Raw genomic sequence first — 27,380 nt, 5'->3', positions numbered from 1 at the left:
TGAGCATGGCCGGGCCCGGGTGCTTGCGGCGTAAACTTGCTTCGTTGCTAGTACCTGCTCGGAGTCCTGGCTGAAGACCTCTGCACGGCCTGGTTTTTTTGTGAGGGGTGTTTTTCCTCTCTTATGCCCTGTCATCTATGTTTAGATACTAATTAGGAATATTAAATATATGTTAATTACAAAATCAATTGTATAAATAAAAGCTAACTCGCGAGATGAATTTATTAAATCTAATTAGTCCATGATTTGACCATATGATGCTACAGTAAATATGTGCTAATTATGGATTAATTAGGCTTAATAGATTCGTATCGCGAATTAGCCATGGCTTATACAATTAGTTTTATAATTAGTTCACGTTTAGTCTCGAATAAAAAATTAGTCTCTTTCTTATGTTCTCAACATTGTGCACATGGTCACGATCCAAACATGTATCTTTTGGACTAAATTTTGACTGGGCGCGCTAGGGGTACCAAAACCAACCAACACGGTTTAGCTCCGTTAAAAATCTGGCCCTATTCTGAAACTGTGCAAGTTAACCCTATCAGCAGGGAATACGATGTGCTGGTTTTGGAATGACACGCAGGCAAAGGAACACACCCCTGTGTAGAAATTGAAGTGTGATGGTGACACTCTGACAGAAGCAGTCGACTAGAATTTTCTTTCACATGCATGCAGATTGGTGTAACCGTGTAACCTGAAAACCACAATCCATTCCTCACTCAGCTATTTGTCACCTCATCTTCTCTGGTATTAAAAGGCTTGTACCATACGTCAGCACGATCTCCACAGCCATCGGCAGCTCTCTGCACTGCACCTTCTGCAGCGTATCGAGGCAAAAGAGGCAACCAGCAATGGCGCCTTGGGTGTCCTTCCTGGAGATCTCCCTCTCCTTCCTCTGCTTCGTGGTCTTCTACTACTTCCACATCAGGTCCAAGCGGAAGAACCCCCTGATCCCGCTGGACTGGCCCTTGGTGGGCATGCTCCCCGCCCTCCTCGGCAACCTCCACCACCTCCACGAGTGGATCACCTCCCTCCTCGTCGCCAGCCCGCTCAACTTCCTCTTCACGGGCCCGCCGCGCTCCGGCATGCAGTTCTTCGTCACCGCCGACCCGGCCAACGTCCGCCACGTCTTCACCTCCAACTTCGCCAACTACCCCAAGGGCCCCGATTTCGAGGAGATCTTCGACATCCTCGGCGGCGGCATCTTCAACGCCGACGGCGAGTCGTGGCGCCGCCAGCGCGCCAAGGCGCAGCTGCTCATGTCCGGCGCCCCGTTCCGGGCCTTCGTCTCCCGCTACAGCCGCGACAAGGTCGAGACCGCCCTGCTCCCGCTGCTCTCCCACTTCGCCGGCACCGGGGAGGCCTTCAACCTCCAGGACGTGTTCCTCAGGCTGACCTTCGACACGACGACGACGCTGGTGTTCGGCGTCGACCCCGGGTGCCTGTCCATCGGCCTGCCGGACGTGCCGTTCGCGCGCGCCATGGACGACGCGATGCACGTGCTCCTGCTCCGCCACGTCGTCCCGATGACGTGGTGGAAGCTGGCGAGACGGCTGAGGATCGGGCACGAGCGGAAGATGGAGACGGCCCGGCGCACCATCGACCGGTTCGTCGCCGACACGATCGCCAAGCGCCGGGCGGAGAAGGCGAGAGGCGGCGTCGAGGCCTCCGCGGACCTGCTCTCGTCGTACATCGACGACGACGGCGAGGAGGGCGCCGGGGGCACCGTCGACGCGTTCCTGCGCGACACGACCATCAACCTCATGCTGGCCGGCCGCGACACGACTGGGTCGGCGCTGTCCTGGTTCTTCTACCTCCTGACGCAGAACCCGCGCGTGGTGGCCAAGATCCTGGAGGAGCTCGAGACCGTCAAGCAGGGCACCTCCGCCGTCATCGCCCCGGACGGCACGGTGACCTTCGACCCCGACGAGCTGGGGCGGCTCACGTACCTGCACGCGGCGCTGTGCGAGTCGCTCCGGCTGTACCCTCCCGTGCCGCAGGAGCTCAAGGAAGCCGCCGCCGCCGACGTGCTGCCGTGCGGGCACGAGGTGCGGGCCGGGGACAAGATCCTGGTGTGGCTGTACGCGATGGGGCGGATGGAGGACGTGTGGGGCAGCGACTGCCGAGAGTTCCGGCCGGAGCGGTGGATCTCGGCGGAGGACGGCCGGGTCCGGTACGTGCCGTCGTACAGGTTCATGTCCTTCAACTCGGGGCCCCGGACCTGCCTCGGCAAGGACATGGCGTTCGTGCAGCTCAAGGCCGCGGCTGCCGCGGTTGTGTGGAACTTCGAGGTGGAGGCGGTGCCCGGGCACGTCGTGGAGCCCAAGCTGTCCATCATACTCCACATGAAGAACGGATTCATGGCGACCGTCAAGAGAAGGCGGCAGGCGGCCGCGCTTGCCTGATGACCTGACATCGATCTGCGGTTGTCTGGAAGATGAACATGCCGTTCTCGATCAGTTCTTAAGCACGTGTGTTGATGGGCATAATGGCCGGCCAGTACGTACTTGATCAGTAGCTTGTGACCACAAGGGCACCAGTCGGTACGTTAGCTGACGTGTGTGCTAGAAGGTGCAGGCACACGTATACGTACTCTATGTCTCCATCTCGTGGTGTTGTGTACGTGTGCGTTCCGTCGATCGTTGCTTATCTAAAAGGCAGTGCTACGTGTAAGTGTTGTGTGCTAGGTTTCAAATTGTGCGTCGTGTTACTCGTGTCACGCATATGGGGTGCCTTTTTGTGGAGCGGTGGGTGAAAGTGAAACCGTACGAAATGCGAAAAGGAGACTGAATGCGAGTGCAGGTGTGTTCAGAATTCGGATCATCACAAAAATTACCGCTGCCATATAGAAACTCCTAGTGCTAACAGCGACTCGTCACTCTACGACGTGCTCGTACGCTCTGCCATTCCAATCAACTTTTTTTTCGACCCTCGAGCTTGCATTCCGTGAGCGGTTGGGGCGTACGGATCCGTCAGCGTCGATGCCACCACCGCACCCGCGCCGCCCGCGGCAGGGCGCCCGGCGGCTAGCAGGAGATGACTGATGAGGAGAGGGGGGAGCGCCGAGCGTGTCCCTTGTTGGTTAGCTTGCGACCCATGACGGGTTAGGCGGCGCGGGTCTTTCATGCCTCCTCGCCAGGCGGTGCCGCGTCCCTGTCGCGCGCGGCCTCGCATGCATGGGGGGTTGATGGCCGGGGGCTAGCCGGCCGCTAGCGCGGTGGGCTTGGCCGGTGCGTGGCCCGCGGCCGTGGAATCGTCAGCACGCGCCCCCGCCCTGCAAGGCTGCAACTGGGGAACGGGATGGCTGGAGAGGCTTTGCATCAAGAATCGCAAGGTGACCTGGAAGATTCTGTGTACCATAGCCTTCCGTGCACCAGCAGTTGTGAGATCAGTTGTGCTGTTTTGCCTCCACGTGAAGAGATCTCGGATTTGTCTACACAATAAATTCATGTGAACCCTTTATTTTGTCGCTGATAAGTATAAGGTCCACGGATCAGCACTCGGCCCACAAGTAAATCAGTGCCGCAGCCAATGATTTTTCTGTTGCCTTTGCTAGCATTTCCGCATTATATCTTGCTCTCCTCTCTTCTATTTGGCTCTTAATTTGTCACGGCTATGATACCATAGGTTGCATAAGGTATTTTTAATAAACTCTTTTTTATCGCTCTAATTGTTGACGTGTTTAGCTGTGATCCACTGGTTCAAGATGCAACTTCTTCATGAATTAGCTTCGCGAACAAACAAACTGACCACGTTCTTTCTGCTGTACTATATGTCAGAGTCATCACTTTCCTTGCCTGACTATTTTTTTTAAAATAATTTGTACTTCTAAAACTTACACCCATCTTGATTTCAAATGATCAGCAGATGCAGTAAATTTTTTTCAGAAGCTTATAATAGTCGTCCCATTACCATTTCCTAATGGAAAGGTCAAAGTTAGTTCTGTTCCTTCTCCCTACTTTTCCTTGTAATATTGGAATTGCCCATTTTATGTCATGAAGACAAGCGCTCGATAAGAAGTTCATACCACTTAAAGATACTATCAAAAATTGTGTCATAGCGTCGTAAAGGAAAAGTTTTAGGACTATTTATCATGTCCTTTGACTCAAAACTGCTCGCTTTTCTCCAACATTTTAGAACATCCAATCGATAGCCCGGATAGAGAAAAAAAAGAAAAAAAATAGCCCGGATAGATGTTTTCGCCTTAGAAGTACCGAGGAGAAATTACTAGAACATTTTCCATAATCCTTTAACATGTATACTGCCCATTATATATTGGAATGATTCAAATTTCAGTATCTCACTTGAGGTTTCTTTTTTGTATGAAAAAAAATGCAAATTACAATATTGATGCCTCTACTAAAACCCTTCCTGATGTTGGTCCCTCCATCTGCCTCGCCAATGACACCCTCACGGCTGATAAGGGGAAGACTGGTCAGGAGCATCCATCATCATAGCTACTCCTTCGTGTTGTCACACTTTCCATACTTTCTTCTCCGGTATCTTGGTCATGATAGATACACATGATTTCACTGTCTCTAGTGGATTTCAATGCACTTATTGGAATCATTATTATTCAAATATGTGGTTACCATTTAACTTTTTTGCGAAACAAACGTATATGCTCACATACATGCATGCACGTACACTCTTATGAATGTGTGCATGCAAATCTTACCCCCTAATGCTTATGAGATATAAGATCTTGTTGAATGGTCAAAAGTACACTCCATTAAAAATTCTATGTTAATGTCACTTTCAAGAATAATTTGGTATAGATTTGCAGTAAAGACAAGTTTATTACAATTTTAGTGCACAAACAATAATTTAGTACTCCATCCATACCATATCCTGTAACAATATTTATATAGGTGAAAGCTGCTTTTTAAAAGAAACACCATCAGCAATCATTTCTATATAGATATTTTCTTAGATTCACAATTGATGGAGAGTATTGGTGAAACCATATCCATCCATACCGATCAGAAAATAACAAAACTTTGTTTTCCCCCAAAATTCCAGTCTTTTAGCATTATTGGGTCGACATTTTGATTTTGCAAGTGTACATGTCGCCGACGTCTAATCAACCTCGAGATTAATGCAAGTTTTAGAAGTACAAATTAATCAACCAACACATTCTGTTCAAAGGTTACAAAATCTCACAGCATATTTGGATGGTGGATTCTCCATTTGGGTCGAAGCAAGAAGGAAGAGACAAATGGGGGGGGGGGGAACGATAAGGCCAATCATGCGCCAATCATACTGTCACTTGCTGATGAACCGATAGCATACGTCTCACCTTCCTCAGAACCCATGGCCAATGCAGTCTAGTATCGCTTACAAATAGCCATGTTGCACCGTGACCCCCGATCCATCTCTCCCCAGACATGGATCCGTTGTTCCTGTTCATTCAGCTGCTCCCTGTCCTCTGCTTCCTCACCCTGTACTACCACCACCTGCAATCCAAGAAGACGAGCCCTTTGGAGCCGACCGAATGGCCAATAGTGGGGCAACTCCCCGGCTTGGTCGCCAACATCCACCACTTCCACGACTGGGCCACCGGCGTCCTCCGCGGCGCGAGCTACAACTTCGAGGCCCGCGGCGGGCGCACCGGCCTGCGCTACTTCATCACCTGCGACCCCTCCAACGTGCGCCACATCTTCACGTCCAACTTCGCCAACTACCCTAAAGGCGACGAGTTCGCGGTGATCTTCGACGTCCTCGGCGGCGGCATCTTCAACGCCGACGGGGAGTCGTGGCGGCGCCAGCGGGTGAAGGCCCAGATGCTCATGACCGGTTCGCGGTTCCGGACCTTCACGGCGCGGTGCAGCCGCGACAAGGTGGAGAGGAGCCTCCTGCCTTTCCTCGCCCACGCCGCCGACGAGGGAGCGCCGTGCGACCTGCACAACGTGTTCCTGAGGCTCACGTTCGACATGACATGCACCCTCGTCTTCGGTGTCGACCCCGGGTGCCTGGCGATCGGCCTGCCCGTGGTTCCCTTCGCGCGCGCCATGGACGACGCGCTGGAGACGCTCTTCCTCCGGCACATCACCCCCATGCCGTGCTGGAAGCTGATGAACAGACTGAAAGTGGGACAGGAGAAGAAAATGGCCGCCGCTCGGAGGACGATCGACTGCTTCGTCGCCGCCACCGTCGCGAAACGCCGGGCCGACAAGATCGAACAAGGCATCACCGAATCGGCCGACTTGCTGTCGTCCTTCATCTGCCACGAGAAGGACTCCAGCCACAACGATGACGTGTTCCTACGCGACACGACGGTGAACCTCCTGCTCGCCGGCCGCGACACGACGGGCGCGGCGCTGTCGTGGTTCTTCTACCTCCTCTGCAAGAACCCACGCGTGGAGCAGAAAATACTGGACGAGCTCGCGCCCGTGGCTTCGCGCAAGGTCACCGACGCCGCTGGCATGGTGACCTTCGAGGCGAGCGAGCTCGGCAACCTGGTGTACCTGCACGCCGCCCTGTGCGAGTGCCTGAGGCTGTACCCGTCGGTCCCGTTCGAGCACAAGGCGGTGGTCGCCGACGACGTGCTGCCGAGCGGGAAGGAGATGAAGGCGGGGGACAAGGTGCTGGTGTTCAGCTACTCCATGGGCAGGATGGAGGGCGTGTGGGGCAAGGACTGCGCGGAGTTCCGGCCGGAGAGGTGGCTCGGCGACGAGGCGGGGACGAAGCTGCGGTACGAGCCATCGTACAAGTTCATCTCCTTCAACGCCGGGCCCCGGACGTGCCTCGGCAAGGAGATGGCGTTCGTGCAGATGAAGACCGCGGCGGCGGCCGTGCTGTGGAACTTCGCCGTGGAGCTCGTGCCGGGCCACGTCGTGGAGCCCAAGCTGTCCATCATACTCCACATGAAGAATGGGCTCGCCGTCAGGGTCAGGAGAAGGGACGACGTCGCGCGTCACGGCTGCTGCTAGCTCCTGACTGATCAACACGTCTCCGCGCGCCATGTGAGCACTAGTGTGAGTTTGGAATCTACCAATGCAACACGTTGCGTGACACGTATCAGTATGCATGTGTGCGTAGCATCTATGTGCGTATGTTAGTTTGGTGTATTTGCACTAGCCGGAAATACGGGTCTTCCATGCACGCCAGCATATATGTGCATACGTAGTAGGTTGCTTCAGCCATATGACGTGAAGGTACCAGTTTCTGTGGGAGTCACCAACTTCCCCATGCTGGCTTTGTTTCAATTTGCCCTCTGTCAGCGCCAAGCGAACGGGATCCCCGAAAAGGCACTTATAAGTGGAGCCCATCCGCGGAAAGAGGTTTTCACCACGCAGAGCCCAATTAAGGAGATGGGTCCTACGAATTCGAAGCTCGGGAAGCATTCGGGAAATGCCACCTCCACGTTATGGGACCCGCTGAAGGTTCACGCAAAGGGAGCGGAACGTAGCCGAGGAGGCCTCGCAGGAAGCCTCTCGGGAAAGTTTGCTTCCAAGCTAAGCAAGCAATGGCGCATCCTAGTAAAAGAAAGGCACGACGGTCGAGGTAGGCTGTCAGTAGGCACCCCATCCCCGTAAAAACATCATCATTATGGTTGATGGGACGCGCCTGGATGCCTCGGGGACTAACGACCTCACCCGTCCCGTCCAACAGGCGGCGGGCGCCTCCCTCGTCTCGATAGCGCCCGCTTGGCTCCCGGCTGCCCTCTGCCAGAAGGGTGGACCCACTACGTGAACTCAGGAGGCTGCAAAGGCCCCTCGGGAACTCTGCCAAGAGGTGGGGCCACCTCGCAGACCCGGGAAGAGGTGAAGGCCTCCCGGGAGGAAACCCGAGAACCAGGTTCATCACCCCCCATCCCGGGATGGTGGGTCCGGATTGAGAGGAGCAAGAATTACCAAAGTAAGATGGTAAAATGTGGTGATTGCCATATAGACGACTTGGACGGGGTGCTCCGGCACCGTGCGTACCAAGGCAAGAAGGTGTCAGGGCAAGTGGATGGCGCGTTAGAAGAACTGTAGCAAGGTGGGCGCCCAATGGGCCGTCATGTTCACACGCATAATGTAAAGGGATGGATTGGGATGTAAGACTCACCCCAACCGGTCTACCCTTAGGCTTGGCCTATAAAAGGCTTGTACAAACAAGACAGACAACTCTAACAACACAACACACAGGACGTAAGTTATTACGCTTCCGAGCGACCTGAACTTGTCTAAAAACTCTCCTAAAAAATTCATATACTAACTCCTCTAAACACCTCTCGAATCCCTACGCACGAACTAACCACCAGGCCGGATCTCTAGAAGGGGTCCCTCCAGATCCCCACTCTCGGTGCTTGACCACCGTCAGCTGGTGTGCCAGGTAGGGGGATAGTAGTGTGTTGAGATAAGAAGCTTCCCATCTGCACAGAGGCAATGGGGAGCCATTTCAATCGCCACCAGGATCACCACAGTGAGTCAGATGGTGAAGCCAACGGGGGGAAGGAAACGCGCCACTGATGGGCGGCAGCGTCGCAGGCGGCGACGCCTGTTCCTGCTCCACGGCGGCCAGACACCGCGGCTTTAGCACCGCCACGTATCAACACTCCTCACTCGATCTCCATCTGGACGGTCTCCGCCGTGGGTCGGCTCGCTTCCGGGAGGAGGTGAATAAGCACGCCGAGGCAGCAGCCCGCCGATGCGGCTCCCGTGCTTGCTGCCATCTCGATTTTGACAACCTGCTGCCGGGAGACGCCCTGGTAGCCGCCCAAGCCCTCTTCCAGCACCCATAAGTGGAGGCTAGGGTCGAGACCCCAGAGGGGCGATGGTTGGAAGATCTGGCCAAACTAGTGGGCAACGCCGAGGCTCCTTATGGGCCGGGTGAAAGCTTGCACGGCCAAACCGGCCGAGACGGATGTGGCTTCGGTTCGGCCCACCGTCCTCCCCTAGCCGATCCCGAAGGACCATCATGTCTCCCCTCACTCTGGGCAGTAGGATCTGCGCACCCTCCTTGAGCAAGAATTACTAAAGTAAGATGGTAAAATGCGGTGATTGTCATACAGAGGACTTGGATGGGATGCTCCGGCGCCGTGCGTACCAAGGCAAGAAGGCATCAGGGTAAGTGGATGGCGTGTCAGAAAAACTGTAGCAAGGTGCACGGCCATTGGACCGCCACATTCACACACACAATGTAAAGAGATGGATTGGGATGCAAGACTCACCCTAACCAGTCCCCTTTAGGCTGGCCTATAAAAGGCAGACTCTTGTACAAACAAGACAAACAACTCTAGCAACATAACACACAGGACGTAAGGTATTACACTTCCGAGCGGCCCGAACCTGTCTAAAAACACTCCTAGCAAAATCATAAACTAACTCCTCTAAACGTCTCTCGAATCCTTACGCATGAACTAACCCCCAGGCCAGATCTCTGAAAAGGGGTCCTTCCGGATCCCCGCTCTCGGTGCTTGATCACCATCACCCTCTACAAAACTTCCATTTGGCAAAGATTTCATTTCCTATGGCTCTAAATGCTGGAATGATTTGAGTATAAACTCACTGGTGGAAAACGGACTTTTAATCCCAGTTGATAGGAGTCATAGATCCCAAACACCCATTCAAGACTAATTATTCGAGATAAAAGGGGGTCCTTTAGTCTTGGATCATTCACCCAGGACTAAAGGCCCCCCTTTTATCCCGGTTGGTATTCCCAACCGAGACTAAAAAATTTCCAAAAAAATAAAAAAAAGCCCGCTCCACCCGCGCCCGCCAGGCCCGCACCGCTCCATCTCGCTCCGCGCCGGGCCCATGCCCGCTGGCGCCCTGGCAGCACCGCTCCACCCGCGCAGGGCTCGCACCGCCCTCGCCAAGCCGCGCCGCTCGCCCTACCTCTGCTCCCTCCCCGCCTCCCCGGCCTCCTCCTCCCCACGGGCGTGGGCTGGTGAGGGAGGGAGGGAGCAGAGGGAGAGGAGGCGGGGAGGAAGAGTGCTGAGGAAGAAGGAGTGGAGCGCCAGGAGATAAGGAGTGAGAGGGAGGGAGGGCCGGGCGCAAGTCTCTAGGAGATAAGGGTGGGCGCACCGGGACTAAAAGGACCTTCCCGGTTGGAGCTACCAACTGAGACTAGTCATTTTATCTCGATTGGTGGCCTTTTAGTCCCGGTTGGAGCCACCAACCGGGACTAATTCATTTTATCTCGGCTGGTGGCTCTAACCGGGATTAAAAGCGCCACTTTTGTCCCGGTTGGAACCACCAACTAGGATTAAAAGGGCTCTGCCAGTCTACAAAATTTAGACCTGGAACTAAAGGCTCTTTAGTTCTGGGTCCAAAGTTATCCGGGATAAAAACTAATGAATGGAAGGTCAGTTCTCTACTAATAAGTGCACTATGATTGGTTACCATGCTAACTATGTTTGGTTCTCCAACTGCCAGGAGCCTTCTCCTATATTACCTCTGTCTAGAGTAAAGTGCACCGGCAATTCTTAAACTTGTTTGAGGACATACGTGGGACATATAGTATGTCGACAAAGTATCATTTTGCATATCTAGATCACTAAACAATTAAACATGTTCATTGTGTCATTGGATCCAAATATCAATAGAATGTAAAAAGATGTTCTGGGATGACAAGCTGTCAGGATGGAATTGTGTTGTTTTCATGAGTTGTCATGTGGAGCCCAAACCGACAATATAGTGATATGCACGATGCGTTGCTTGGGGAAAAAAATTGAGTAACATATGGATGCTGGGCAGATCAGTAATTTACACCTAAAGTGATCTAGTGAGTTTAAAGACCTACATTTGCAAATTAATAGTTTGAGAATTTAGTTTTTAGGGACCGCACCATAGTAGACAAATAGAATTCTCTTAAGCTAACACCGCATGTCTCATCATTATCATAATAATGGCCCCTTGGCTACAATATATAGTTATTAATTATTTGGGTCCATAGCACTTGCAATTACGTGGCTTCTTCTAATTTCATCATCGAAGCCATTCTTTTTTGAACCGTTTGGCAGAGCTTCACCAGAAACCGGTGGAGAAGTTATGATGAAGCCCTACTAAAAGGAATATCAATGTATTGTCTTGATGCTAAACCAACGTAATGCTGATTCCACCCTTGTGCGCCAGTGCGCTCCCTAGCGTGCGAGGTGGGGCAGCCAGCCAGCGCCTAGCAGCAGTGGCAGGATCCGCTGACCGCGTTGCGCGCCTGCTCGTGTCCCCCGCGGTGCTACGCGATCGTTTCTTTTTCTTTTTCAAATTTTTCTTATTTAATTGTTTTTCCATACCATTTTGTATTCAAGTAAATTTGTTTATGTATAAGTTATGTGTATAAATACTATACGTATAAATTATGTATATCATGAAAGATGTACTACAAAATTTATCACATAAGTTATTGTTAGGAAAGAGTAATACATACAAATCGTGTGTATAAGCTATAAATTTCAAATTTCGAAAAACGAAAATTTTGAAGTTGTCCTTTAAAAATTGGACATAGAAATTGTACGCATAATTTCTACATCGATATCAAAGTTTGTGCTAAAAAATTATCTTATCAGAAATTATTAGTACGAAATATACGTCGAAGTTATGCGTATAAGTTTTGATATTAAAAAAAGGAAACTTGTGGGAATCAAAATTTTCCAAAAATGGAAGTTTGGAGGGAGTGAGTGGGCTGTGGGGGGATCGATGGCTGGCAACGCTCCGCGCCAGTTAGCAACCCCAAACCAAGCTTATGTGCTATTAGAATCTAGTAGATAGAAACGTACTGCCTTTTTCTTCTTCTTTAAGGATGTTTAGGGGTCACTTTCCTTATCTTTTGGAGCCGAATGGGACCACAAAATTGCACAGCCAATATTATGACATTTGTTTCAATATAACATCCTTTCACTTGCTTGTAAGTGTTTTTTTAAAAAAAACAGATCTAGGGAAGAGGTATGATTGGGTATTATTTTTGCAAATATACTTGCAAGATAGAGAAGTGAAGCACAAAATTAAATCCACAATTTTCAGACCATGTTTAATGTCGAAAATGACTATACTTGGAGTCATCTGGCAAGGGAAGTCAGCGTGCTACCTAGCAAACCCCATGACAAAGCATCAGTCCCTGTAACTTGTAATCACAGGTAGCAGCGAGCAACTAATCGATGCACCGTGTCAGAGCGAGGCTGATAGCAGCTCCAATCCACATCCACGGAAGCTTTGCTAGCGGCAGGCTGCACCCGCGGTTGGTGACACGGCGATCTCACGGCCACCATGCACAGCGGAGTTTGTAGTATAAGCTGGTGGCACACTGTGCAGGCACAGGAGGAGAGCTAGCACGCGACGCCGCCGGGGCGCGAGGCGCGTGACGGTGACGCGACGCGCGCGGCGATGTGGCGCGCCGGTAGCCGCCAACCGCGGTGATGGGCAACCAAGCAGAGCAATCAACAAGCTCTGGGTGATCCGGCGCGTGCGCCTCATGCGCGACCGCGTGCCTAGCACAGCGGCATCCTGTAGTGAGGTCTGCGCTGACGCGACCACCGAGCGCGCGCGGGCACGTCCGATGGCCGGCATCAGTTTCGTAACCGGAACGCGGACAAGGGACAAGGCAGCAGCCGGCGAGAAGATGGATGCTTCCGCTTGCCGGCCACGAGTTCCGTACGTGTGCTCGCATCGTTCTCGTTCGCAGCTGCTGCAGCGTGCGCCGCGCGCGCGTGCAGGCCCGGCCGGCAGGGCCGCGTCGCGTGGGGCACCTGGATCCCAAGCCCAACGCGTGGTGGGAGATGCTGGTACGTGGGGCGATGCCCTTCCTATAGGCGGGAAGTGCGAGCTACTCCCTCCGCCCCTAAATCGCTGTCGTTTTTCTTTCTAAGAAATAACTTTGACTAAATATATATAAAAAATATTATATTTATAATATAAAATTAATATCATTAGATAGATATTTGAATCTAGTTTTTTTAATAAATTTATTTGAAGATACAAATGGTACATGTATTTTCTACAAATTCAGTCAAACTTGCGGCACGGAAATCAAAAGCTACCGTTATTTGAGTACGGAGGGAGCAGTCAGCGAGCTTTTGCAGATCATAAACACGGCCATGTTTAGTTCCTCCAAAACTTCCAACTTTGACACTATGCAAAAAGAAGATTCTCCATCACATCAAACTTGCGGTATATGCATGAAGTACTAAATGTAGACGAAATCAAAAACTAATTGCACAGTTTTGTTGTACTTTGCGAGACGAATCTTTTGAGCCTAATTAGTCAATATTTGGATAATAATTCACAAATACAAACGAAACGCTATAGTGTGCTACAGTGCTACAACAGTAATTTTGCACCTCCAAACTTTGGGCAACTAGGTCACGGTTGTCTGCCTGACTGGTCTGCTCGCCGGAATTCCTTGCACTGGCTAGCAGCTAGCTGCACCGACGAATGCAAATTGCTACGTGCATTTCACGTTTGTGCACGTGATCAGCATCAGCTCGATGATGGGTTCATGCATGGGGTAGTCGGAGCCTGCCCGCCAGAACAGTTTCGGAGTTGTTTTTTTGTATGCGTTGTACTACTGTTGTCTGGGACTTTTCATCGCCGCGCCAATGTGGCGATCATCGATCTTACGTCGCGTACAGCTGCTTGTTCGACTGAATCATATCACTGGAAGCTATAGATCGTAGTAGGTTGATTTCTAGTTTCATTTCTTTAATTCGTTTCAAAAAGGTTGATTTCCATCACGATCTGAACTATAGACTGATGTTCATGTTCAGCCTGGCGTAGAGCAAAAAGCAGAGCAACACCTGTTTCTACTCCAAGTCGGCCCAGCCCAAGGAGAGTTAAAAAGTGCTGAAGCTAATCCTAAAAAAAAAGTGTTAAGGCCCATAGTTTACCAATCCGGCGCGTACGAGGCCGTAGCCCAAGACACACGGCAGGCCCAAATGGCATGGACGACAGATCGCGCGTTTGTGTGGCGGGCGGCGGCGCTTGCTGACGGCCGGCCCTTCCGCCCTGTTCTCGCAGTCGAAGTACGAGTTCTTTTTTTCTTTCAGGAAACAGAAACACACGCAAATGCTCATGTATATGCACGCACATTCAGTAAAGAACCAAGGAATTGTTCGCAGGAGTTTAGCAGTATTTCGGTTGGTTGATCGCCTTGTCTGCATAGTAGGAACGAAGTGCAGAAACCGAAGCTTAGATACCTGCAGATCAATCCTGCTATGTGCTAGTACGTTTTGCATCAATTTTTCTACACCGCCCAATGCAAATAGCAATCTAACCAACCCATGCTACAAAGCAACAAGACGTCAGATTACATTAGATTGCCACCTGTCAGTAACGAAGAAGACACATTCTGGCATCATGTAGGAGTAGTCATGTTCGGGTAATGCCAGTCTAGCACAGCAGGGCTGTCTGGCGACACACACACACACACACACACAGAACATAACACAGTAATCTACCTCTGCGGCAAAAGTAAACAAAGAATCATCATGCTTGGCAGTTTACCTTGATGCACCAATTGCATCGAACAGAAAAAAAAAGGTGCAGTACCATCCTTTGCAGCCCGTTTTCCAATTCAGATAACATCAACGGGATCTCTGACTAACCGCGTATATGCCTCTGTCATGAACTCGAATCTCATCTGATGTCAGGTCAAGCTTTATCTAGCAACAACAAAGCGACATCTCGCAACCATCACAAGTTGGACACGGCCCTGGTATGAAGCTAAAGCAGCAAGTTTTCCAGCAAGCATTCAGAAATGTACGGCGAATAGCTTAACAAGTCAAAAGGAGAACAGCTGCACAGCACAGCTGTGGTTATCAGGTCAGCAATGTCCATCAGCAAAGCTAGACACCAATTAACCAATGCTACCACCAAACCCAAGAGTTAAAATCTGGTTCTACAGCATATGGAAAGTTAATTTTCCACCACGAATCCAACCAGATGACACCCAACCTTCTCCTGCAAACCTTAAATAAAAGAGACTAAATACACCTAAAAGTATTTTCCTTTGGGGGAAAAAAATACAAGAGAATTAATGTACTCCTAGAACCCTAAGCAGGAGAGGCTAAGGTGACAGCCCAGAGATCATCTACCAACTTCAATCGAGAATCAAAATAGCCCCCAGAACTGGACAGTTTCTTAACTGAACAGGTCGCCACCTCTTTTCCTCTTTCTCATCATGGGGGATGCCACCCTCACATGGCCAGAGGAAGAAGAGCCAAAAAACAATCCCCTCTGTATTCCACTCACCACCTTGAAGAAACAAACATACACCCCTACCATCAAAATGCCATACCATGCCCCAATGCCTTTGTCCAGACGCTCCTACCATGCTTTCCCATCAGTAATCTGCAAGCACAGGATGAGATGAAAACAGGTTTGGTAAGCAGGAACAGTGGGGCATATAGCGAAATAAGGAGCAGTGGCAGCTGCAGAATTGAGCGATAGAACAAAGAAAGCCATGGTGCTGCTCGTGCTCATGTTTCCACTAACTCACCATCCTTCTTCTTGACCAGGCTCCGGGCGAAAAGCAAGCAGATGACCAGGAAACCCACGCCTACGGCTCCCCCCAGCACAATGGCTACAGTCTTTGCTGTCTGCTGCCCTGAGAAGCACAACGAGAAGAGGCAAATCGATTGATCAGACTAGGGGGCAACACGTCTAATCATGGGAACAATCATAGATGCATATCTCCGGTAAATTCAGAAAGAAAGTCAAAAGGCAATCAACACAACTTTTATCAAAGCTTGAATAGACAGATGCATAAACAAGGGGGCAAAATGGAACTGCACTAACCTACTGCCCTATAGTACCCAAAGAAAGCTTGAGCCAAACAATGGGGACTCATGGAGGTTCAGTAATGCACATCTTCTAAGCTTAATAATTAGCTGAAATGTAGAATGCACCAAAGAAAGAGGCATGCCATATCTAAATTGAAGTTCCACCTCAACAAAGTCACACCTACCTACTGGACCACAAGAGTTGTAATCTAGACAATGAGCACCTGAGAGGGGACTAATCTACACAAATATGCCCAAAACAACCAGTGTACCAAGGGAACAACTAAAAAGGTGCCCCCAACAATCGCTATCAATCAATTCTAAAGCACAAATGAGCCCTGGCAAGATCTCACCTACACACATACAAACAAATCACCAACTACAATTTCGCAATCAGAAATTAAGCACACGCACGAATCTAAAATGTTTCTAATAACTGGTTGTTCCACAATGCTGCATTTGTCCAATTCATTAATTCGAATTGGCAAGGGAGCTTGCAAGCACAGCAAAGGCACCCAATTTGTGGGATTGAAGGTAAGCCAGGAGAGGAGAGGGAACTGACCTCCCATGCCTCCGCCATGGGGCACGCCGTGCGGGTAGTAACTGTAGCTAATGTAGCACTTGTCGAGGTACACCTGGCCGGAGGGGGCGCCGCCGCACTCGACCTCGACGTGCTGCACGGCCTGGGTGACGCACTGGCCGCAGTCCGCCGTGGAGAGATCGCCCTCGCACTGCGCCATGGCGTAGACTGCCTGGTAGCTGGTGGCGATGAAGCCGCCGTTGCTGGTGGCGACGCCGCCCTCGAGCGCGGCGAAGGCGGTGTCCCGGCGCATCTCGAAGTCGCCACCGCCGCCGCTGCCCGTGCCGCAGGTCTTGAAGAGCATCTGGACGCCGGAGACCTGGGGGAAGCCGGAGACCTCGTAGAGTGCGAGGCAGCCGGTGAGCTGGACCCGCGCGGCGACGGAGGCGCCGCAGACGTCGCGCCACGACGACATGGCGCGAGAGACGCAGGAGGCGCAGTCGGAGCCGGAGAGGTCCCCGCGGCACTGGAAGAGGCCGAAGACGGAGGTGGAGGAGCCCGACGAGGACGGGGAGGAGGTCTTGTAGAACTTGGTGGAGCCTGCCTGAGCGGAGAGGGCGCTGGAGAGGACGGCGACGGTCGGCGGCAGCGCGCCGCCCGGGAAACTCTGGTTGGCGCAGCCCTTGTAGACGAGCGCGTCGAGGTCGGCGCACGACACCAGCGGCGGCGCGTGGAGGAGGAGGAAGACGGCGGCGGCGGCGGCGGCCAGCAGAAACCGGCGCGCCCTGCCCATCTCTCTCAGGTTCCGCCTGTCCTCGGGATCTCTGGGCCTGGGCGTCGTCTCGCCGCCCTCGCTCCCCGCTCTCTGGTCTCCCTCCCGCCGCGGTGGTGGTGGTGGACTGGTGGAGTGGTGGTGGAGGGGAGTGAACTGGCGTCGCCTCGCTCGCCTGCTGGAGTGCTGGGTGGGTTTGCCTCCGCAGCTCCGCTCCGCTCTCGCCCCCCACACCGTCAGGTGCTCTGTTTTCTTCTTCCGTTTCCACCCCTGGGTTTCTTGCGCTGAGTTAATTGGGGAAAGACGAAGGAACAAGGAAAAGCACACATTTTTAGTGTGAAGTGAAGAGCTGAAGACGAAAAATTGGTGCATCTAGGCAAATGGAGATGGAGCCACTCATGAGCTTTCTTCCTCAAGATCAATAAGCTTTTGTTGCAAAAGGGTTAACGGGGATTATAGTTTTCCAAAAGCAAAATGTCCAACGTCTAGATAGGCGAAAGACAAAGTGGATAAACTAAATGTTGTTGTCAAGAAAGAGACTTGTAATCTTGCTTTGTTAAGTTATAGGGCTGTTACAAGGAGAGACTTTCGAATATTTTTGTTGCTCATGGATAGGAGAATGACTTCATCAAGTTGCCACGACCGCGCGCTCCCGCTGTTAATTTACTATACTCAAATATAATCCTCGTGACATGATCAAGAACTTCAGATATACTCTTGGCTTTTACATTGCTTTTGAGTTGACTCCTGTTAGGTCAAATGCATAGGTTTAAGCTTTGAAGGTGGGGGACTTTATGAAAATGGTAATGTGGCATCCTAAAAAGAAAAAATGATGGAGCTAAATCCAAAATGACAGTACATTTGTTTTCAATTCATCTACAAATCTTGATTGGTGACGTGAAAGAGCCTTTAGTCTAATGGTTAGAGCACCTGACTAGCATCTAGTAGGCTCGGGCTCAACTCTCTAGGAACTTCCCCTGCTGATTTCGGTAAAAAAAAAATCTTGATTGGTGACTTGGTGTGTTGGCGCTTGGGGTAAGCCTTGCAAATTTGGAGCAATCCAGAGGATCCTATTTCAATCTTTGGGTGCACCCTTAATTTAATAGGCGCGTTTGTGAGGCCAATGGATTTTGGATGCACCGTGCATCCAGATGTGGGGCACGAGCAGGACCAAGGGGTTGTGGCATTTGCCGTGTCCTTCAGATCTCCTGCAATTCTATATTGCAAACTTTTCCTTCTCTACGAAGTCATTGCCTGAGTTTCCCGTCACTTTTAAACAAAGTTGCTTCTCAACGGCTATCAGTTTGTGTAATCATGTTATAAACTGAACTGATTCAAAGCATTTTATACTGTGTTAGCAAAACTCGCTTATTATAGTACCTTTTATTTGCAAGCTTAAAGCTCGCACCATGTTCCTAAGCTGACATAATCAAATTGTCTTTGATTTTACATATCTAATGGCACAAACTTTACGTGTTCTCTTACACAAATTTATGATTTTTACTGATGTGGACACTAACTTCTAACCGTTGCACGTCCATCAGCATTTCATCACCCTAATTACGACCGTAATGCCGCTCTGCCGTACTCTGTCCTTGGCCGTAGATGATCCTCGGTTCCTTGTCTCCAGACGTCCTTGTTCCTTTAACCGCAACGTTTGTTTTCCCCACCCAAGATCTCGTCGGGGAGGGCCGCAACTTCAGCGGATACTCCTACTGCTCCATCCGATCATTTTGATTTTTTTATTCATAGATATTATTATACGTTTATGAACCTTTTAAGGATAAAATGTCCTACAATTTGGAACAAAGAGAGTACTTAAAAAAACATGGATTAGTATTATATACACTGAGGACTTGTTTGCTGAGAGGAATGAGAATACTAGTATAGTACCAGAGATCCTTTGTTTCTTTGACCTGCCTGAGACAGTGAGACTGCATTGCTGCCACGGAGCCTGATGGGTTTATGGCCTTCAGAGTTTAGCTGTTGTAGGCTTGTGCTATAAAATGCTTGCAGGGAGGTAGAACCGGCAGCAAGTGAGTCCGTGAGGTCCCATATAAAGAGATGGAATCAGGGTTCGTTGCAGAAGGACGGCTCAGATGTTTTGGGGTTGCACCGGTGTAGCCGTGCATGTGTTCACTTCCATGCGCTGTGGCGTTTAGCCAAGTGACAGCTCAGGGTTACAACAACAATATTTGGTAAATTATTTTAAAAAAAGAATTATGCTAGATATCTGTCGACTGATTTTTTGAGAGAAATCTGTCGAGTTTGCTGCACTGCTTCTGCTCCATCTCCGACGACCTCCATCAACACCGGCGATGACTAACTCCGGCGAACTCAATTTGAGTTAGGGGTTCGGGTTATGGCTCTGGGGTTTGGAGGGTTTTGTGGCTTCTGGCCATAGAGGGATGGTTGGGGAGCTCGCCAGCCCGACGGTGGAGGTGGGCGGCAGGTAGCATGGCAAGGCAATAGGGGCGCCGCTTGCCGCGGTGGTGGAGGACGGTGGTTGGGCGGAGTTGGTGACGGGGGCGTCGCGCTTCGGCTGGATTAGGGAGGGAGCGGTCGCAAGGGTGGTGGGGGTTGAGGTGGGGGAGCATGAATCCATGGCCGACGATGACAAAGAATGAGCACAGGGGCGGTGGAGGAGTGCTTGGGAGAGGACGGTCGGAGGAGCAGCCCGGCAGGTCACGCCGATGTTGGCGACGATGGAAGCGAGAGAAGCACGATGCAAGGACGGTCCTGGAGCTGGGTGGCCGCGGGATGTGAGGATGAGGTTGGAAATTAAGGTTAGTTTTTTTATATGAAGGTATGATTGATCTGAGAAGTTGGTGTGATCCAATGGATCAAAATTCAACAGATTTAAGTATCTTAAATCAAAACAATATTTGGTAAAACACTTCTGACAACTGACAACTGGCCCCTTCGATGGACGCAACAGAGAATGGGCTCCTGATGACGTGCCAATGCCGTGGTACCTGAAATGAATAAAGCTGCACAATACGTTTCACTCTACGGAATAACTTGCTCAGACGGTCAAGGTCACAAGGCCCCCCGACGCTTTTCTACGCCACAAAAGGCAGTTTTTCCCCCAACCGATCCCTGGGCTCCTTTTACTACTTGCATCCTTTGAGCAAAGTGAAAAAACAAAACAACAGGGGTGAGGAGAGGCATCAAAGCACGAAACTTCCCCTCGCTTTGATCGCCTTTCCCCTTTGGATGATTGCTTCTCACCAGGTGCAAGGCCTTTTCACTTTCCACCAGTGTACCCCCAACATAGAATGCACCTCCAATGCAACAGCCCATCGCTTCCTCCTTTGCTAATCCAATCACTTTTTCTACCACTCCAGTACTAGCAGTACTAACACCATCACGCTAAGCAAGGTAAGTGTGTTAAGCAACAAAATGAGGGCCCCTGGTCATCAGATGGTCAGTTGGACGGTGTGCTCGGTTCATCCAGGCAGGGTGTTTGGGGGCACCCCCTACCCCCTAGCTTTTGGCCATGGAATGAACTTTCACGGGGCTGGTGGTAACTTGCGCTGCACATTTATAGGTGTGCCTTGCCTTTCTCTACACCACTCGCCACTATCATTGTACTTTTGTGGCCATCCATTTGGCCTAGACGAGCGCAAGGGGTGCCACCCTAGTGGGACAAAACGCTCCCACAAGATTCCAGGGTCCCCGGTAAAAAGTGTGCGTATCGTATGTGCCTACTGTCGGAAGACACATGCGTCCATGCATTTGCATTTGCATGGGCCATGATCCAACATTATAATCGGAGCTACGGCTGCTAATGATTTCCACTAATGAGGCGGTGTCTCCGGACACTGCAGCAAGAGCGAATTAAGACGTTTATTAAGTGTCATGATGACAACTACAAAGCTGCCTACATGGGAGACAATATTAGGACTAAAGCATTTTTTGTCAACGGCAGCATCAAGTTTGCAGAAGGTTTAGACTGGACATGGTCGGCGAGAGCCTGGTGGGTCACAGTCCATAGATCACAACAGGTTGGCAGCAGTGCAGGGTGGTGGTAAATGATTTGCTCAGCAGCTCGGATTCAGGCATGACCGGATGACCATGACTCACACCAAACTATGGGTGTTTGGATACACCCTCCTAAACTTTACTTTAGTAACTGTCACATCGGATGTTTGATACTAATTAGGAGTGTTAAATATAGTCTAATTACAAAACTAATTGCATAGATGGAGTCTAATTCGCGAGACGAATCTATTAAGCCTAATTAGTCCATGATTTGACAATGTGCTGCTACAGTAAACATGTGCTAATCATGGATTAATTAGGCTTAATAGATTCGTCTTGCGAATTAGTATAAGGGTTCTGCAGTTAATTTTATAATTAGCTCATGTTTAGCCCTTCTAATTAACTCGTCCGAACATCCAATGTGATACCTGTATTCAAACACCCCGGCGCTTGAGGACTCGCTGCTCGTCCATCAGACCATCACTGAAACTGCGAAACGGGTAGGTGAAAAGCGAGGGGGAGGCCGGCACCGGCAGCAGCTGGGCGTTACTCCTCCGCCTGCTGCGTTGCTTCCACATTTAAGCCGCCCCGCCCCGGGTAAAAAGTTCCCATCTCCATAGCGGCAGCGCGCCATGCTTGCTTTGGCAGTTTTCCTACAGAGGAACGAGAGCGGGGAGCGCGGCTGTGACTGACTGACTGTGATGCGACATTTTTCTCCGTTCCACAGTGCATTGGTCCCTTTCAGTGCGATTCAGAGCTTTAGGTTCTGGGGCGCCGGCCACGGCGACCTTGGCAGACGTGTACGACAGCTTTTTCACGGCAGTTGCAACGGAGTTTGATCTGATCAAAGATTCGCTCTGCACTCCTGTTGACCACTGAAGCCACCGGTTTGCGAATGCTATTGCTTGATACACGTCTGAAATGCTCATCCCCCAGCAGGCCAGCTTGCAACGAGAGTTCTCATCTGAATATCTGATACAGGGGAGAAAGCAATCTAGCACAGCAGCCAATATTCAAGTACATTGCTGCACACTAAAGAATGTTGGAGAAGGTAAAGAAGACCTCATCAAGATTGGTGTCCTACAGGCTGCAGTTTGGTATAACAGCTGTATGCAACTATTAAACTGTATTGTTAGGAGGATGGAAAACACACACGTTGCCCAAAAATCTGGCCTGCTCGGCTGCAACCTGCACGCTGGTTTCTAAATTATTATGACCTTGGCAATGCTACCTGGACTCTTCTATTTGTCCAGTTCAACCTCTAGTGCAAGTGCTTGGGATCCAATGTAGCTTGGTGCCCACCCTCATTGCAATTTGAAACAAACCCTGACCATCTGGTTGGAAGGAAAAGAACGTGATCTTTTCTAGAGGAGCTTTGATGTGATCATACATACCTGGAGCCCTCGTGCTTGGTCTCTGTAGGTTCCTTCTCAGTTTTGTTTCCCTTTACTCCTAAAAAAAACCCTTGTTTCCCTTTGCAGCTTGGATGAATAGTGACTTCAGGGCCCATAAGATACAAAGCTTCCAGAGCCATTCTTGAGATCAGATCGCAGTTTTTTGCATCTGGAGACGATTTTCCGAGTCATAAATAATAGTCCACTTGTCCTGCTCACTCACACATGCACAGAAAAGGAACCGTCAGCACAAATTCTCTTGGATTCTTTATTGCAGACAAGAATCTTCACTCATGACAGCACTTTGCAGTGAGACAAGGATCATATGTGCAAATCATTAAACATTTCAACTATTCTACCACCATCTCTTCCTGTTTTCGGTGACAGAATTCAACAGCAGCAAAACAATTAGACGGTAAAATGCCGAAGCTTCCAGACTCCAGCAGACATGGTAATTTAGCATGCACATGCAACATATTAAGCCAGAGTCAAACATGACAGATCAACTGATCAAGGTACCAATAACTTATTAGAAAAGAACATGTTTTCACTAAAACTAGCAGCAACTAGCACCACAATGGTATCACAGAACTGGATAGCTGCAGCACTACTTTGTAAGACCAAAACTCTAAAACTTCTCTGAATAATGCTACTTTTCAATCAAATAGCAAATCAAAGTCTGGACACCTATGCTGCCTCATGAAAGAATGTATGCGCGATCCTTGAACGCCAGTGTTTTTAAATGCAGAGAAACAACAATACCGTAAATGGCATACTCCATGTCTCCATGAAAATTATCACCACAGTCCACCTCTGCAAATTCAAGAGAGAGAACTATTAAGGGGCACACCAGCTGGATTTGAAACAGCAGGCGCACTGAGAATTAACCATTCACTCATTAAACAAATGGAACAAATAATTAAGACCACCAAGTTTGAGTAGAATTTATTGCATGAGAGGTTATTTCACAACTAACAACTATGATCGAATTAAGTTGATTACTGAAAAGAAGGAAATTAACATATATCGAATATTCAAGGTTAGTCTGAAGGTGCAATCTATCAATAATGGATTAATATCATAAATTCAGTAGAGTATAAACGCCAGACGGCCAAATTTTAAATGGAGAGAAACATTGATCGAAATCTTACATGTTTCAGTAGTGCATTTTTTGTACTACACTTGTTCCCGCCATACTACAAATGTTCTGCTGTGGAGTTAATTGCTTTCAACAGTCATCAAATATTCAAATGCTACAGAGCAACTGAGAAAAGGTAATTCCTCCCAGCAGTTTATGTTGCTGGAAAGAGATGAGCATACCAGCCCCAAGACAAGAACAAGTGAAAATCTGAGAGACCCAAAACTGTTAATTAGCAGGCACAAATGGTTCCCAAAGTGACACCTAATCACTGTCATCCTGATTCATGCTTCATTAGTCACAAGATGGTATGGTGTCTAATCAACACCATAAAACCACAGTTCTCTTCAGAATTTCAATTTCAATCATGTAACAAAGCGATTGGTCCTACGGACTATGGTTGGACGCCAACACAAGCAGGCTTCCAATAAACTCTACAGTAATTTCTTCTGGGTTCACGATTATATCATCGTGCTGTATCCGGAAAACCACACAGATGGTTCTGCCATCATAGTTTATCCTCAGGATTAAGTATGTCACCAGTAGTCTCTGCAGCTGCAAGCACCTTTTTTAATCGTGTGGTACCTATTGACATCCCTTACTACAATTACTCTGTCGATCACCATGCTAGCATACTTGAAGAATTCATGACAATGAGCACATATTCTCAAGTTCTTAACTATTCTCAACACTTTTCCTGATGGTACAGCACCACTTATCAACCCATATGCGAGGGCCAACCTTTCACTATGATGCCAGGACCCCTCGCCTGCCTCCTTGTACCCTAACTTCTCAACCTCTTGGATCAATTCGTTCAGCTTGTCATATATCTCTAGTAGCTGTTCGTGCCTTTTTTCATTCGCGACAAACACATGTACCTGCCCTCTACCCTCAATCCAACTGCGACCACCTTCCTTCCTGACTCCACAGTCCCTCATTGCAGTCCATGACGCAGCCTCCTCATCTTTTTTCCCTGCTGCTGAGTAGACATTGGCAAGCATGACATAAGTTGAGTCATCCTTGGGATTAATGTCCAAAAGGCGTCGTCCCATGGATTCTGCCATGTCAACCTTGCGGTGAACCACACAGCCCATTAGAAGCGTCCGCCACACTGCTGCATCCGGCTTGCATGGCATTTTACAAGCAACACTCTCTGCATCCTCCAGACGTCCAACCCGTGCCATTGCACCCACCACACAAGTATAATGCTCAATGCCAGGCTTCACATTGTACTTCGACTGCATTGCTTCCAACCAAAATTCAGCCTCAGCATCTGCTCCAGCATTACTACATGCTGTGAGAATAGCAAGGAACGACAGCCCATCAGGGGCAAACCCCAGTTCCATCATCCGGTTAAACAGCTCAACAACTGCTGGCACATCTCCCTGCTGAGCGTGCGCAGACAGCACTGCATTCCAGGTGATCAAGTTTCGGTCATCCCCCAACCCCTCAAACACCTTCACTGCATCGTCCATGACTCCGGCCTTACCATAAGCATCCACCAGAGCAGTCCCAACAGCCACATTTCCATCAAGCCCAACCACCACCGCATGTGCATGAATCCCGCAAGTCTGCTCCAGCGCAGCAAGCCCCGCTGCCGCCCGCAGAGCACCGGACAGTGCGTACATGGTTGAATCAACAGCATTTGAGCGCATACCAGCAAACACGGAGAGAGATTCTTCGTATTGCCCATTCTGCGCGAGCCCAACGATTGTGGAAGAGTAGCAGACGGGGTCCCGATCTCGAACGGGGATTTCATCGAACAGGCGGCGGGCGGCCGTGGGGGACCGGAATCGGAAATACAGAGTAATAAGGCAAGAGGCGGAGTAGGGGGACGAGGAGAGGGCGAGCTTGAAGGCGAGGGCGTGCAGGTGTGGCGCGAGGGGCGGCGGCATGGAGCGGAGGAGGGAGGAGAGCGGGCCGTCGGCGAGGAAGGCCGGCGACACGCCGAGGACGCGACGTAGGAGTGGGAGTGCGGAGGAAGGGGAGGAAGAGGATTCGGAGGAGAGATAGGAGGTGAGCGAGGCGGCGGTGGGGCGGAAGGGGAGGCGGGAGAGCAGGGGCAGCGAGAGCGACGGCGGGTAGCGGGAGAGGAGGAAGTTGTAGGCGGCGCGGGAGGACGAGGCGGTCTTGACAAGGACCGCGTGGAGGACGGCCGGGTCGCCGCCCGCTTCGGCCATCGCGGAGGCCGCGGCTCTGAGGGACGCGGCGGCGGCGAGCATGTGTGCCGCGTGCGGCGGCGGCGGCGGCGGCATGCTGGGTTCGGGGGCGGCGAGCCGGCGGTTTCGGGGGGATTGGCCGTTTCAGAGTGGCGGCAAAGCGGAGAGTTAGGTGGATTTGAGCCGTCGGCCCTCTTGCTCGGCGTGGCCTGAAGTGTTTATGGGCTGGGCCGGATTGGTACTCAGGCTTCTGTGGTTGTAGAAGTCTTTGGGCTTATTTGGTTGTCTTTTTGGGTCCATGTGAAGAAAACGGTATCTGTTTTATATCCTCTCAAAATGGAGCCAGCAGAGGGCTGACGACTGAGGTTCTTGCCTCGTTAGGGAAGCACATGGGTGTCGTAGTCTCATGCATTTACACGTAATCTTGAGATGAGTTAATAGACAACCCGTATAATAGGTTATCCTATAAATTGTATGGTAGTAGTATATAATTCCTTAATTTGTGCATAAGAAAAATAAAATATTATGAGTTATATGGCAACAATAACTCGTACAATGGTTGTTAAGTTGTCTCGTAGGCCTACAATTTAGCTCATGAGGTGGTTGTTTTGCGAAGCAACGACCTCTTTCTCTCTCCTCGCTCTCTCTCCTCCACATCATCAAAAATCCTACGTGGCACTGTATGAGACGACCTATGAGACCGCTGACGTGTAGCAATGTACTTGCCCTTAAGATGTTCAAAAAGATGGAAAGCTAGGATGAGAATTCAGTTGGAAAGCGGTTGGGTCTTTGATCAATCACCGACGGGTACGTTGCTTATGGAGGGCACGTCAACTTATTCAACTAGGTTTTGTGTTTATTGAATCCTTTACTTCATAATTTTGTAATCTGTATGCACGTGAATTAGCTCGTTCTAGTTTGAGTTGGGACTCGGATCAGTCATGTGTTTGGTTTGATCCTCTCCCGAATTTTGTAAAGTTTTTAGCAGTTCGTGATGGTACCGAACCTCGGACATATGAATAAATAAAAAAATATTTAAGAAAAAAAGATGTTAAAAAAGTTCCATAGGATAAAAAATAAAAAAATATATCCTTTTTCCCGTTTTAATTCTTACTTTTGGACAGAGCACCCTCTTTTTTAGCAAGACATAGCACGCTCTACGGTTAGGTGCTGCAAAATATCAAAACGATGGCTCTAGAAGGAAAAAAAAATCATCAGATCAACATATACACGTGTACCTTCCCTCGGTCCCTCCTCGAACACGTGTTGATCCACGGCAGACGCAGCTGGGACGAGTCCCAAGACCCAGCTTCCCCGACGTGAACGAAAGCTCCAATGATAGAGGAGCCACGCACACAGCTACTCCCCCTCGCCGGCGTAAATCACGTGACTCCACTCCGCCCCCGTGTGGTGTGTATCCCATCGGCCGCCGGACGCGCACGGCACGGCAGCAGCTTCTAAAAGAACGGAGGAGGGGGGAAACACACGAGACCGAGGTGGAAAGGGAGCGGCGCGTCACCGCCATACCGCACGAAAACGTGAGGACCGCCGAGGCAGAGCCCGTCCAATCCCAACGCGCGCCCCACACGGCCACATCGCCCGCCCTCCTTCCTCCTCCACCGTAGGCGAGCCCATCCAGCCGTGCCCCCACGCGGACTCATCACGGCAGCTAGCGTCGCAAGCCGACGCCGCCGCCACCACACACCTCCT

The 27,380-nt window shown here is 50.2% G+C and overlaps 3 protein-coding genes across 5 annotated transcripts; 2 read left to right on the top strand and 1 right to left on the bottom strand.

Moving 5' to 3' along the window:
• Positions 1-570: 570 nt before the first annotated feature.
• On the top strand, positions 571-2,824 carry LOC101782968 (noroxomaritidine synthase). Its single transcript, XM_004985705.3, has one exon. The coding sequence runs from the start codon at positions 855-857 to the stop codon at positions 2,406-2,408; it is 1,554 nt and encodes a 517-aa protein (XP_004985762.1). The 5' UTR covers positions 571-854; the 3' UTR covers positions 2,409-2,824.
• Positions 2,825-5,263: 2,439 nt separating this feature from the next.
• LOC101782557 (noroxomaritidine synthase) lies at positions 5,264-7,211 on the top strand. The gene has a single exon (XM_012848681.3). The coding sequence runs from the start codon at positions 5,391-5,393 to the stop codon at positions 6,933-6,935; it is 1,545 nt and encodes a 514-aa protein (XP_012704135.1). The 5' UTR covers positions 5,264-5,390; the 3' UTR covers positions 6,936-7,211.
• Positions 7,212-14,635: 7,424 nt separating this feature from the next.
• Positions 14,636-27,329, bottom strand: LOC101782146 (cysteine-rich repeat secretory protein 11). 3 transcript variants are annotated; one of them, XM_022823016.1, is made up of 6 exons: positions 26,909-27,329; positions 23,136-23,186; positions 22,374-22,584; positions 16,266-17,279; positions 15,421-15,528; positions 14,636-15,272 (listed from the first exon to the last, which is right to left on the bottom strand). In XM_022823016.1, the coding sequence occupies exons 4-6, from the start codon at positions 17,014-17,016 to the stop codon at positions 15,265-15,267; spliced, it is 867 nt and encodes a 288-aa protein (XP_022678751.1). In that variant the 5' UTR covers positions 17,017-17,279; positions 22,374-22,584; positions 23,136-23,186; positions 26,909-27,329; the 3' UTR covers positions 14,636-15,264. The 3 variants fall into 3 exon arrangements, 2 of the variants coding, with proteins under 2 accessions (XP_022678751.1, XP_004985760.3); XR_002675778.1 differs by lacking the exons at positions 14,636-15,272; positions 15,421-15,528; positions 26,909-27,329 and adding an exon at positions 23,525-26,212 and having other exon boundaries at positions 16,881-17,279; XM_004985703.3 differs by lacking the exons at positions 22,374-22,584; positions 23,136-23,186; positions 26,909-27,329 and having other exon boundaries at positions 16,266-17,715.
• Between the last annotated feature and the right edge of the window lie 51 nt (positions 27,330-27,380).

This window comes from Setaria italica, chromosome IX, assembly GCF_000263155.2.
Source record: "Setaria italica strain Yugu1 chromosome IX, Setaria_italica_v2.0, whole genome shotgun sequence".
Taxonomy (NCBI): Eukaryota; Viridiplantae; Streptophyta; class Magnoliopsida; order Poales; family Poaceae; genus Setaria; species Setaria italica.
This window is presented reverse-complemented; position numbering and strand designations above follow the sequence as displayed.

What these genes read in the sequence shown, in the direction of transcription:
- LOC101782557 (XM_012848681.3), top strand. Translation starts at nt 5,391, where the DNA reads ATGGATCCGTTGTTCCTGTTCATTCAGCTGCTCCCTGTCCTCTGCTTC.
- LOC101782146 (XM_004985703.3), bottom strand. Translation starts at nt 17,367, where the DNA reads ATGCACCAATTTTTCGTCTTCAGCTCTTCACTTCACACTAAAAATGTG. An exon ending in CCATGGCGGAGGCATGGGAG is followed by an intron (nt 15,529 to 16,265) that starts GTCAGTTCCCTC and finishes TGTGCTTCTCAG; the next exon opens with GGCAGCAGACAGCAAAGACT.
- LOC101782968 (XM_004985705.3), top strand. Translation starts at nt 855, where the DNA reads ATGGCGCCTTGGGTGTCCTTCCTGGAGATCTCCCTCTCCTTCCTCTGC.